Source organism: Marmota monax, unplaced genomic scaffold (assembly GCF_021218885.2).
Source record: "Marmota monax isolate L192 unplaced genomic scaffold, Marmota_monax_Labrador192_F-V1.1 WCK01_AAM20220418_F8-fsc00245, whole genome shotgun sequence".
NCBI classification, from domain to species: domain Eukaryota; kingdom Metazoa; phylum Chordata; class Mammalia; order Rodentia; family Sciuridae; genus Marmota; species Marmota monax.
In genome coordinates this window covers 1025361-1039212 of record NW_026693895.1, presented here as the reverse complement: position 1 = coordinate 1039212, position 13852 = coordinate 1025361, and the positions used below count along the sequence as shown (strand labels likewise).

At 50.0% G+C, this 13852-nt stretch overlaps 1 protein-coding gene across 2 annotated transcripts in view; it reads right to left on the bottom strand.

Annotated features, from left to right (window-relative positions):
* Mertk (MER proto-oncogene, tyrosine kinase) overlaps nucleotides 1-13852 on the bottom strand; it is a 100283-nt gene that overhangs the window by 59800 nt on the left and 26631 nt on the right. For both annotated transcript variants that reach the window (XM_046462820.2, XM_046462821.2), the window contains exons 3-4: nucleotides 7985-8085; nucleotides 5782-5955 (exon numbers count right to left, since the gene is read on the bottom strand). In XM_046462820.2, coding sequence (XP_046318776.1) covers nucleotides 5782-5955; nucleotides 7985-8085 — 275 coding nt within the window. The remainder of the gene's footprint in view (nucleotides 1-5781; nucleotides 5956-7984; nucleotides 8086-13852) is intronic.

Here is a 13852-nt window from a genome sequence, read left to right as displayed (position 1 = left end):
AGGATGTGACAGCAAAAGTCTTGGCGAGGAGCCAGGAAAGTCTGAATCAAGGCCACAGTGGTGCAGAAGCAGAGGGAGGGAGGGAACAAGCTGGCATCTGAGAACGATGACGTGCAGATCTTGGTGACTGCAGGGTGTCTGGGAAGAGGGAAGAACCTGGCGATGCCTCAGGTGTCTACCATGGCTGCAAGATCACATCACCCGACCTTCACAGCAGAGCACCAGTTACCCGTTCTGCAGTAAACGGGCATTTGATAAGAGCTGTGGGATTCCGGGCTGGCTGAACAGAGGTGCTGGGTGCTGGTCACCCCCTCCCCAAGGAGCCAAAGCAAAGGTGCACAGCTGCATGCTCAGGCAATTTTTCTTTTTTTTTGAGGGGGTGGGGTACTGGGGACTGAACTGAAGGGCACTTGGCCACTGAGTCACATATCTGGCCCTGTTTTGTATTTTATTTACAAAACTGAGTTGCTTAGGGCCTTGCTTTTGCTGAGGCTGGCTTTGAACTCCTGATCCTCCTGCCTCAGCCTCCTCTAGAGCCGCTAAGTTTCCAGGCCTGCAACACCATCCTGGCCCAGGCCATATGAATTGTGATGGAAATTGTCATAAAATAGAATTGATCAAAATGTACATTTAACAAGTTCTTTTGATATCATTAATCTGAATCCTAGTAAAACTATTCTTTTCTAAAAAAAAAACAAAAGAACAACAAAAAAATGCCTTTTTATTGGTGCATTATAATCATACAAAATAATGGGATTCCGTGATATATTTGTATTTGCACATAACATAATTTGGTGAATTCTGTTTTCCGTTACCTCCTCTTTCTCTTCCCTCCACCCTGGTCCCCTGTCCCCATCCTCTCCTGGTCTCCCTTCTTAAAAAAAATACTCTTGCTGAGAAGTCAGCAGCCAGCTACTCACCGGCCTCACAACTAGGAAGGGTGCTTGAGCAACGGGGTGCTGTTCATTTAGAAACCAGGGCAGAACGTCAACTCGGTGGTTTCAGTAAGAGTTCTTCATTTAGGTCACATCTGTCTCTACCCTGGAAATTCTACAACAGCTGAGTCCAGCTCTCTTTGAAATGCTAGTGACCACTTCCACCTGGTGCCGGGCAGGCGTCTTCTTGCCAATGCTGCCCTGCGAGCCCTCCGGCTGGTCACTGCTGCCCTCCCTGCACACCAGCCACTGAACTAGCCCTTGAGGATGTGCCCAGAATCATCTCGGGTCCTGCCTCAAGACATCTCCTGGAAATAGATGGAGGGGTGAATCTGATGCAGAAGTGCCCCTTACCAGCGGGAGAGATCTCAGCGCTGCAGGGGATGCGAGGAACCATGGACAGTACTGACCCCTGCTACACTGGGGTTTCCTAGAATATACACTGATCGTAAAGCTTAATTTACCACTTAGACACACTGCAAGGTTAACAATGGCAACTAACAGCAAAATAGGAGGATTACCACAATGTACTACAATAAAAACTATGTGAGTGTGGTCTCTCTGTCTTTCTCTCCCTCACATTTCTGAAAAATTTCCATGCGGTATTTTTGGACCTTGGTTAACCATGGATAACAGAAACCATAGAAAGCAAAACCTCAGGGAAGGGGGAACTAGTGCATTCTGAGAGAGTTATCAGACTGGCAAAACCCAAAGGCTGTTACCGTTGCACTTTACTAGGAAAGTGCAAATGGCCAAGGTCCTTTGAGGAGGAGTTTAAAATGTATCAGAATTTAAAATATGCCCACGTTCTCCTTGAACTCTTTCAGAAATCTTTCCTATACACAGATGGTTTTCCACAAAAAATGGTAATTGTATAAGGTAAAGCCTTTGATAACTCAATAGCATTATACAATGTACACATATCTTAAAACTTCATCTTGTGCCAGGCGGGGTGGCCCATGTCTGTAATCCCAGAAGCTTGGGAGGCTGAGGCAGGAGGATCACAAGTTCAAAGCCAGCCTCAGCACCTTAGTGAGGCCTTAAGCACTTTATTGAGACTGTCTCAAAATAAAAACTAAATAGGGCTGGGGATGAGACTCAGTGGTTAAGTGCCCCTGGATTCAATACCTGATATCAAAAAGAAAGAAAGAAAGAAAGATGGGCACAAGATCAGAATCTTTTCTAAGTCTAATCTAGAATCGGATGTCAAGAAAATAAATTAAAATCACAATATTGGATGACCTGACATCCACTAGGATGTCTAGGATTAAGATGACTGACCATATCTAGTGTCACCAAGGATGTGGTGGTGACAGGGAACAGACGTCTGGGAGCAGCAGGAATTCAAGGTGAGGGGATGAGCCCAGAGTGGCCCAGGGCTGACCTGCACGTGCTTTCTTGGAAAGGGCAAATTCCCTGCAGCCTGGCTTAAGGCTGCATTCCTCACCCAAGTACCCCCTATCTGCAGGGGGTAGGTAGGGAAATGCAGGCCCAGGCTCCTCCCAAATGAGCAGCACAAAAGGTACCCTACAGGGGGCACGCACCTCTGTGACCTTTATTCAGCCCAGCTTCTGGGACTCAGGGAGTCCGGGTAATTCAGAGCCAAGCCCTCAACCACAACACCTGTAAGAACGAGTTCTAGAGTTCTAGGCCCAGCTAGGCAGAGTCCTGGATTTTCGCATTTCAGTGTAATAGGAAAGCCTCCCCTCCTTGGGTAAGACCTTGTGAAATGGGGACTCGGAAGTCTGCGGCAATCCTGATGTCAGTCAAAGCCAAGGAGTGGACCTGAGTGGGACTCCTGGGAAACGTCCCTGGGACCCCCAATAAAACTGGAGGGCAAGCTGGATGTGGTGGTGGTGCACGCTGTCTGCAGCCTTCCCTTCCCCCTCCCTTTCAAGGGGGCTGTGGCCCGGGACTTTCCACCTGGCCCGGAATGGCCAATCAGAAGCTGACGTGGCAACGGACCCCCTACCACCAAGGTTCCTGGCTGAAGCAATCGCCCGGTCAACTTGCATCAGCCCTGACCAACCCGCGACAGACACGATGACCCTAAACTCGGCTGCAATGTAGATGGCCTGGGCTCCTCATCCCAGTTTCCTTATTAGCACTGCTCCTGCCGCTCCCGCCCCCGAGGCCCTCACCCTTTCAGGGACCAGTGAACCTCGCCTGGGAACGCCCCCCAATAAACCTTCTTGGTGCCTCATTCTTGTTCCCTGGTTCCTGATCCCGCCCGCCCATTTCTGCTTTATAGGGCACACCTGTAATCCCAGCAGCTTGGAGGCTGAGGCAGGAGGATGGAGAGTTCAAAGCCAGACTCAGCAACTTAGCAAGGTACTGAGCAGCTTAGTGAGACCCTGTCTCAAAATAAAAAATCGGGCTGGGGATGTGGCTCAGTGGTGGAGTGCCCGTGAGTCCAATCCCCAGAACCAAAAATCAATAAAACTGGAGGGCAGAGGGCAGGTCATCCCTCTCCTCCCTGGGAGGATCCACTCTCTCCCTCAAGAGTGTCCCCTTTTCCTTTGTTCCTATCCCTTGAATAAACTCATGCCACCTACTATGTGCAACACATTTGATCTTTACAGGGACCACAAGAACTGGTGGGAAGGGACCAGCCCGGTGGCTTTGGCTCTGTGACAGCAGGGGCAACCGGATCTCACCCTCTGTGTCAGGGAATGGAACATGGTATGGTCGCTTGGGAAACCAGTTTGGTGGTTTCTTTAGATGTTCAACATACACCCATCATGTGACCCTGCCACTCTGTTTGCTAAGAATAAGTAAAAAACACAAGTCACCGAAAGACTTACAAATGAATGCGCTTGGCTAGAGTATCCATCACAGCCAACAGCCACGATCAGCCTGAGCTTCTCTCAACCAATGGATAAACCAGTCCATGCATGATACAGTGGATTACTACCGGCAGTAAAAAATAACCCTCACGGTGCCACAGCAAGGAACGTGGTCACAGACACCCTGCCAGCGAGGGAAGCCTGCGTGAAGTTCAAGAGGAGGCAAAACCAGCCCAAGATGACAGACAAAGGGCGGTGCTGCCTGTGACTGCCCAGCAGGGACCGCGAGGACGTTCGGAGGGGACAGTGACGCTGAACTGCTGGTTACCCGGTGTCTACGCTGACCTGGGCTCGCTGTGTGGAATGCGTACGTTCTACACTGCGTTGTATGTCAACTTTACCTGGATGGACAAAGTGTCTCTTAGGGGACTTCAGAGCAGTCACCTTACAGAAGGCAAAGAGCCTGATTTTAAGTAGATTTTGAGCACAGAATTTGCTTAGTTATCAATCACCTGGAGAAACTCAAGAAAACTCAGATGAAGGGAGGAAAAAATCCTCAGTTCCTCCTGCAGTCAGGGTTGGAAAAGCACTGCAGGGGCCGTCCCCAGGGCTGGCATTCCCCTGCTGACCACCCACGGCCTAAGGAGCCGCTGAGCCCTGCTGCAGGCTTGGCCCTGCCTCAGGCCCTGGGTATACAGGTGAACTCCTGGAGAGGACCCATAAGAAGACCTAGGACTTGGACAGCTGCAATGGAAGAATCTGAGAGGAGGAGTCAGTGGAGGGTGGGGATGGGTAATCAGGGAGGGAGTCTCCAGTTGTGGATGGAAGGAAGGGCAGAGGGGAGGACACTTGAGGCAGAAAGGAGAGAGTGCAAAGGTCCTGGGGCAGAAAGGAACATGACAGGGTGGAGGAGAGAGGGAGGAGCCGGGTGCAGGAGCAAGGCAGGAGGGGCTCTGGGCCTCAGTCAAGACAACTAAAGCCACGGCAGGGTTTTCAGCAAATGGCTGACCGACATGGTCTACTGCTAAGCAGAGAGGACAGGAGTGGGGACAGGCCAGTGCGGGAGAGCTGGCGGTGACCGGGATCACAGGATCAGCAGTAGAGCTGGAGAAAGGGCAGAGTCAGCTGTACTGTGCAGGCAGAACTCAGAACTGCTGATGGCACTCAACGTGACAAAAGAGGAAAGGGAAGAAAGCATGGGCGGTGGGTGACATTATTTACCCAGAAGGGGAATTCGGGGCGGAACAAGTCTGGGGTGGTGGAGGGTTGCATTTTAAGATGTCCATACTCAGCAAGCAGAAATGCTAGGGGGTTGGGGCTGGAGACTCAAGTTCAAGGCCATTGTGGGAGAAGCAGGAGGGCCAGGATGGGGGGGAGGGTGCTGACATCCAGAACTGACCCCCACCCCCAGCCCCCGCCTAGAAGGAGGCTCAATACAGAGGAGGAGGGTGTCTCCAATGCCCAGCACACCCTCAGGCACAGCAGGGAGGGGACTTCCAGATGCTGCTGAAGGGGACCAACTCTGTGAACAGCCTTGTCCCCAGGGTGGGGAACAAAGCTGAGGCCTATGGAGGAGTGGTGGCAGGTCAGCCACAGTCCCTCGGCAACTCAGATTCCTGCCCCTGCAGTGCCCAGTGGCCACTTTCTTGCTATTGATCTCAGTGAGGTCCTCACCTTGGTGGCTTCGCAGGTGCAGCTCCTGCAGGGGCAGCAGGACCAGGGCTGCCCTCTCCCACGGGGTGGTGAGCAGGACTCGGGCTGGCTCGGCCATGCTCAAAGTCACCTGCTTGGCCACCTGACCACTGGAGCAGTGCGCTTGCCCACTCCCAAGCCCAGCCCCCGATACCCTCCGACAATGGTCCCTACCTGCCTGCCCTTCCGCCTGGTCCCCCTAACCTCGGCGGCCATACCTGCGCCTCTCACCCTTCTGTCCTGCCGGTGGATGGTGAGCCACCAGGGTCACCAAGCTTTTGATCTCTTCTGCCCGAGATCAAATAAATACATAAATTAAAGAAAAGTAATAATAATGAATGAATACACAAGCACCCGCTTGGGCTTACCAGGCACGGTGAGAACGGAGGGGGATTTTTCGGGCTGTTCATTAATGCGGCTGCTGTTTTGCACCCAGAAAATGTTGACGGGCTCAGGGGGGCCCACGGCCTGACAGGTGAGGTTGAAGGCGGTGTTCCTGGTGACATTCATGCTCTCGGGCTGCTTGGTGAAGTGAGGAAGTCCTGCAGAGAGAGTTCAGACCACAGCGTGTTTCCCACCCAGATCAGAAGCAGAGCCCATGGGGGGTCCCAACTGACCAGCACTGGGGACAGGAGATTTGTGTCCCACTTTGAGGCTGAAATGGCCTCCCTAAATTTGGATAAGAAAGCCCAGAGGGTCATTCTTGTCAGTCCGCCTCTAGCTGGCTTTCTAGGACAGTCCCCAAAGGTGACTCAGAACTGATTTGACCAGCAGGGGACAGTTCTTAAGTGTTGTTCTGAGCCTGGACCAGAGGGCAGGTTTCTCACCAGAAGAAACAGAGAAGCTACGTTATACAGCGACCAAGTGTAGAGGCCAGTCTCCTGTGTGTGATAACGGATTTTGAAATCCAGACCGGACAGCGGTTGGCACACTCAGGCCCTGGACTGGCGCTTCAGTACACGCACCCCGCAAAATTCAGACAGTTGTGTAGGGCAGCGCACTTTCCAAAGCACGTTCTCAGATAAAGAGGACAGACACAGCTCCGAGATTCCTACCGTGACTCCAGACCCAGGGATACAGGGAAGCTTGGAAAATATCTCTGAGAAGGCGGTGAGTACCATCTGGGGGCATGGGTCTGAAATGTTAGCAGATCAAACCCACTGTCCCCAGGCATTCAAATTGTGTTCTTTGGGGATTGGACTCTCACAGATCTGAGGTAGGACATTTGTGAAATAGGATTCCTTTTCCTGTTTCAAGACTTTCCAAAACTTAATGTGTTTCTGTCCTGGGTTTTTTTATTTTTTTTTCCCCCTGGGATTCTAATAAGTAAAATATCCTCTAAATTTTTTCCCCCAGATTAGCAGCAAATCTAGGAGACCCCCTCCCCTTTAGTTGGTGCGCTAACAGCCAGACCAGTGCAGAGGTCCCAAAGGGACTTCCCAGAGGAGCCCCCTCCCGGACTCCACCTCTCTCACCCTCTACCCATTCCTCTCTCCTGCCTCCCTCCCGCGGCACTAGTGGGTATCAAGTTCAGGTTCACAAAAGAATGGATAGTGGAGGAGCCTTTAGATGGAAATGCTTGTGGCTGAAAAGCCTGTTCTACAGCCTGCAACGGGGAAGCTCAGGAAAAAGTAAAAAAGACAGAGGGGACCTGATGGCTCTGCTGGCTGGGCACTTTCGAGGGCAGGGATGCAGATGCCTGGGAGGGGAGCACTCAGGGGAGGAGCAGACCCAGACATGCCAACCCCACCTGCAGGACCCCAGGCCCAGGGTCACCTGTTCTCACCTTTCCCACCCGGTCAGGTTCCTCAAAGGCAGACACCTTATCTGGTGTCTGACAACCCATGTGATGTTGTGAAATAGGGCATGGAATTTCTTCAAGCTATGTGCCCAGAGAAACTTGTGGGGGCCTGAAGCCCCAAGAATAGTCCAGACTCAACTGCTAACCCAGTCCAGTAAACCAGTCACCCTCCCGTGTTAGACCAAAACACAAGCAAGACAGGAAAGAATGCCCAGTAGCACGCAAAGGGCCACTTGCTCAGGGGGGCAGTACCTGTGCCAGCTCCAAGAACTGGACAGCAACGAAAAAAGTCCTTAGCATTTTTTTTTTTTTTTTTGGTACCAGGGATTGAACCCAAGGGTGTTTAACAGGGTCTCACTGAGTTGCTTAAGGCCTCACTACATTGCTGAAGCTGGCTTTGAACTCTCAATGCTCCTGCCTCACCTCCCGAGCTGCTGGGATTAGAGGTGTGCCCCACTACGCCTGGACAACCTCAGGTTTTTTAAAATTATAAACAACTGTGGACAAGGAGGTCCACAGTCCCTTTTGATTTCTCCTCTGGTGCTAGTATAAAGCTCAGGCTTTAAATGACTGAGCACTTGCCTTTGCAGGTATGAGGCCCTGGGTTCTATCCTCAGCACACATAAAAATAAGTAAATAAAACTAAAAAAAAAGAAGAAGAAAAAGGCGGGGGAGATAGGCCAAATGCCAGACATTGCACACAAAATGTTTATTACAAGCCCTAAAACAAACAGCTCTTGGGCAATGGGACCCCTGGCCTCTGGCCTTACCTTGTACCTCGATGTAGATGGGGTCGGACACAATCTCATCATTGTTTATCTTCATCTTACAGACATATGACCCATTGTCTGAACGCTGAACACTGATTATACTGCAAAGAAAAATACATCAAGATATTTACAGGGTTATTTTGAGCCCCTATCACAGGAAAATGCAGTTCCTCACCTTCTTTGCTGTGTGCTGTGATGATTGACTTGATGTGTCAGCTGCGCTGGGCGGTGGTACCCAGCTGTCTGGTTCACACCACCAGAGGCTGCTATAAGGTATTTCTCAGATGTCATGAACATTTGAATTGGCAGCCTCTGAGTAAAGGAGAGGCTGAGGCAGGAGGATTGCAAGTTCAGGACCAGCCTCAGCAACTTAGCAAGGCCCTAAGCAAGTTAGTGAGAAATAAAAAATTAAGAAATCCTGGGGATGTGGCTCAGTGGCTGAGTGCCCCTGGGTTTAATTCACAGTGCAAAAAACCAAACTGAACAAAAAAATAGCATCAGTGAGGACTGGGGTGGGGGTGGGGTGTCAGGGCCGCTGTGGCACCTCCTTCTTGTTCCTGGTGTCCAGCAGCACCTCAGGGCTCTTGCCTGCACTGCCTGATGAACAGGCCCCAGCAGTACTCTTCTGCCTTGGGATGCTCTGTCTTCCTCTTCCCTCCCCTTCCAGTGGGAGCATGATTCTGGAGTGCACCAGGTGAGGTGACGGCATCGTGCACATGTGGGGGGTCAGGGTCAAGGAAAGGCGAGATCCTGCCATGCTTTAGGGCCATAGCTGCATATCCCAATACCTAGAGGGTACCAGAGACGAAAGAGACCTTGCAGGCCAGGTACCTCCAAGTAGGGGCTAGCTGAGTCCCCGTAAGTCCCTAAATGTCACGGTGATGGGAAGGGGCTGAAACAGGAGGCACGGAGGCTCATGTCTCATGGCACCTGCCCACTGAGGGTGAAAACCACTGGCTGCTCAGCAACCCTGCCTTTCAGCAGTTCCGGAAGGTTCTGTATGGCTGACCAGTCTAGGCTTTGCAGCTCCAAGGGAAACCACAGAATTGAAGAGGCGTGGTTCCCACAGACTCCACACCCCACCCATCCTGCTCTCCAGGCAGGGCCCAGGGCTTGATGGAGCCCACTGGGGGATGGCACAGGCAGAGGACACCCAGGCCTTGGAAGACTGGCTCTGCCAAAGCTGGGGGCCTTACAGCAGCAACAAGCTTGCCACATGGCCCAGCAAGAAAGTGCTTCAGTCAGCGTTGTCTCCCTGTGACCAAAACACCCAACAGAACAACTTGAAGAAGTCTATTTTAGTTCACAACTCAGGGGTCTCAGCCCATGGTCAGCCAAGTGCATTGCTCTGGGCCCAAGGGAGGCACAGCATCACGGCGGAAAGACGTGGTGGAGAAAAGCTGCTCACATATGGCAGCGGGAAGTAGGGGTTAGAAGGAAGGGGCCACAGGGCAGGGGCTCCCTTTGAGGGCACACCCACAGGGATCCACCTCCTCTGGCCACGTCCTACCTGCCTACAGTGAGCAGCCAGTGAATTCATTCAAACTAGGATGCACAGTAAGGTTACAGCTCTCCTGACCTGTCCCATCGCCTCTGAATCTTCCTGCCTTCACACAGGAGCTCTTGCGGGACACAGGGTGTGGCACTAGGAAGGCTGCTGAAAGGGGGTACACCCAGCCCAGGATGCAGAGTACACCTGTATAGAGGCCCTGAGAGCCCGAGAAAGCATTAGATCTAAGTGTCAGTTTGGCCACACACCTGGGACTGTAGGAATCAGACCGCACAAAATGCCCAGGAATACCTGAAGCCAACCACCAAGGAAATCCAGCCCAGGAATGAAAACCAGGATGCAGAGCACAAAGGGAAACCGATCCAAACTTTGCCTTTAAGAACTTAGTGCCAGGTGCACCAGCCTGGGAGGTTGAGGCAGGAGGATCTCAAGTTCAAAGCCAGCCTCGGCAAAAGCAAGGTGCTAAGCAACTCGGTGAGACTCTGACTCCAAATAAAATATAAAATAGGGCTGGGGCTGGGGCTGTGGCTCAGTGGCGGAGTGCTTGCCTAGCATGTGTGAGGCATTGGCTCAATTCTCAGCCCCACATAAAAAATAAATTAATAAATAAAGATATTGTGTGTCCCTCTCCAATTAAAAAATAAAAATAAAATAAAATAGGGTTGGGGATGTGGCTCAGTGGTTAAGTACCCCTGAATTCAATCCCCAGTACCCCCCAAAAAATTACAACAGGAAGTGATTTTCCTATTTGAATTCTGTATCTATCCAAATGACCCTAAGGTCAGAAAGGAGAAAGGGGCATTTCTGGACATGTGTGTCCCCAAAAGTTAGTGGATAAGGGCTGGAGATGCCAGAGGGAAAGCCAGGAAGAGGAGGACCTGGGCTCAGGGCAGCAGCACAAGGAACACAGGAGGAGTGGGGTCCCGGGGACAGCACAGAGGAGGCACAGCTGGGCCCCCCGCAGGAGGGAATCCTTTCCACACTGAAGCCGGAGGTGGCAGGCAGCCAGGACAGGTGTCTCCCAGGAGGAAATCAGAGCTGAGAGTTCTGCGACTGTGACAGGACAGGACGTAGGACTTTCCTCTCCAATTTGGGGAAGAATGAGCCATCAGTATTGAACAAACCAGCAAGCAAGGAAACTGCTGCATTCAGGGAAATCAAGACGCTACTCAATAATAAAAATGAAAACCACAAAGAAAAAAGCCATTCAAGAAGTAAAATATAATTTTAGCACAGTGCATGACTCAGCCAAAAACAGAACTTCCACAGCCACCAAAAAATGTGACCCTTGGGTATTGATTCAACCACAGCTATGAGTAACACCATATTAGATTAACACCCCTCCTGGGACTGGCACACACACACACACAAACATGCCTGGGATGGGAGCAACTATCTTTGGATAGACACTCAAGGGATGGGCAACCTCAGCTCTCCATGGGGAGGTGGCTGGGGGCTGGAGCAGAGGAGAGAAATTCTAAAAAGTCAGACTGTTTTATTATGTGTACACACTGCATTAAAAAAAAAATGACACAGAAATCTCGTCAGGCTTTGGTCAAATTCAGACATGTGAACCAGGGAGGAGAAGAGGGACGATGGACTCAGCCACGGTGTCTAGACAGGAACCACCTGGTAATTGCACCGCTCACTCAGGGCAGTCCAGCTGGTGGCCCCAGGACCTTCTGCCAACTCACAGCAGTCCCTGGCCCTCGGTCTTGCCAAGTTGGGCTGCTCTGCTGGGAAAAGGCTCCTAAGTAGTTGCTAAGCTCTGGAATCTCTAAAAGGGGGCAGGTGGTTAATATACGATGTCACATATATGCTTCTAGAGATGTAAGGAAAGGTGGATCCCAGGGGCCGTGGGAGGGAAGAATGGGGAGTTCGTGTTCAAGGGGGACAGAGTTTCAGTTTGGGAAGGTAGAAAAGTTCTGTGGTTGGCTAGCAGCACATCAGTGTGGATGGGGGTGACTTACGCGGTCAGAAAGGGGTGGAATGTTCTGGATCGTTTACCATGATAAAAAACAAAAAATAAAAATGATGTAATAAAGAAGCACAAAGACCCACTGAGAAGCTTACTGCTTCTGGAACAGGGCTGATGAGAGATGCCGGAGAAGCCAGGGCAAAGGCTTTGGGCCAAGGATCTCGGGGGTGTGAAGTGAGTCGGTGACCATTGGGCCTCTGCGGCCACCTGCCTGCTAGTGGTTTGGCTCAGTTCTCGTTTTCTAGCCTTCTGCTGATTGCTCATGTACAATCCCACTTTCATGGCCACCAAAAGCATCAAGATGAAGACCTGTCACGATGCACCAATCAGTCACAAAGGCCAAGAGCAGGAGGGCTTAGCACAGCACTGGGAGTCTCATGCAGCCAAGAGCCTGCTCGAACCCAGGGGACCCCAAGGGAATCAGGATTCAGGGGACCCAAACTACCCACTTGACATCTTAACAAAGAAAACTGAGAAAGTATAATTCTTTAGCACTGGGACTACAGCAGACCCCCGACCAAACAGAAAGCAAACACCCCCCCTCACCAAAAGTCCACCAGCAGCCAGATCTGCCCATTCCTAGAACCTTGGTTCCTGTTTGTACTTGAGAGACTGAGGTATCCCCGGTCTTGCTGTCTGATGGCCTCTGCCTTTCTAGAATGCTGACCCTGGTAAGGGGCCTTTCCATCTAAGCTAGAGGCCTTCTATGTGCTATACTAGAGTTCAGGGCTAATCATTCCACAAACTACACCCTCCCTTGGAGACTCCAGGAAGAGGTCTGGGCCAAGCAGCATCCGGGGCCTGGCTGAAAGACACCCTACCCGCCCAGCTGGCACTGGATGCAGATGAGGAGGGTAACGGGCCAGAGAACCCAGGAGGAAGCTCAGCCCAGTGACTCAGGCAAAGGAGGCTGGTAAGGGGGAGTTTGCAGCTGGAGTTCACATGGACCAGGACTGGTCAGGAGAGAACAGGGTGGGCTTTCAGCCTTAATCACCAAGCCACCCATTATAATGCAGTACCCCGACCCCAGGAAGATGACTCCTGGCTCCGCCACCACCAGACATCCACGATCAACAGGAAAAAGACAAATGAAAGGTGAATTATTAGCATAAAGTAGACTCAGCTCAGGGGGCACTTGGCAGGAAATAGCGCATTAGTTACTTCCTCCAATGGATATGCCCTTGACCTTGGCATTTGGAACATAACTTACTGCTTTCCCTTTTTAATTTTATTTGCATTATTCTATATTTGCTTCTGTTTTACAATCACAAAATACAGAGGCATAAGGGAAGCCATTAAAGTATTTTGAAAACTTTTAATAATCTAGGGAAATGTTTATGTTAACGAGTGTAATGAATATGACATTATAAGATTATGTTAATAACAACATGAATGAAAGAGGCTATATAAAATCATCTATATAATAAAAGACTAACTTATTTCAAGAACATTAAACTTACATATGCTTGAAAAGATTTTTTGGGGGGGTTTGTAAGATTATGGAGATATATATATATATAATGCCCTATATATTTTTTTTTCTGGTGATTGCTTTTAAAATTTTTTTTACATCACCCTATTTTTTTATTGGTTCTTTTTTAGTTATACATGACAGGAGAAAGCATTTCAATAAAATTATACAAGCATGGGATATACCTTATTCTAATTAAGACCCTATTCTTGTGGTGGGCACTTAGGTATATGTCATATGTGTACATAGGAAAATTATGTTAGATTCTTTTTTTTTTTTTTTTTTTTTGATACTGGGGATTGAACTCGGGCACTCAACCACTGAGCCACATCCCCAGCCCTATTTTATATTTTATTTAGAGACAGGGTCTCACTGAGTTGCTTAGTGCCTCGCTGTTGCCGAGGCTGGCTTTGAACTCGCAATCCTCCTGCCTCAGCCTCCAGAGCCGCTGGGATTACAGGCATGCACCACCATGCCCAGTTTATGTTAGATTCTTTCTACCGTCTTTCCTATTCCTATCCCGTCTTTCATTTTGTTCCCCTTTGTCTGATATACTGAACTTCTCTCCTTCCCTTTACCCTTTATTGTGGTTTAGTTTTCACACATCAGCAAAAGCATTTGACCTTTGGGTTTTGGAGATTGTCTTATTTCACTTAGCATGAGAGTCTCCAGATCCAGATCGTTCCATTCACTGGCAAATGTCATGAAGTCATTCTTCTTTATGGCTGAGTAATATTTCACTCTTTATATATACCATAACTTCTTTATCCATTCATCTGTAAAAGGGCACCTAGGTTGGTTCTATAGCTTAGCTATTATAAATTGAGCTGCTGTAAACATTGATATGGCTATCTCACTGTAGTATGTTGATTTTAACTCCTTTGGGTATATACCAAGGAGTGGGATAAG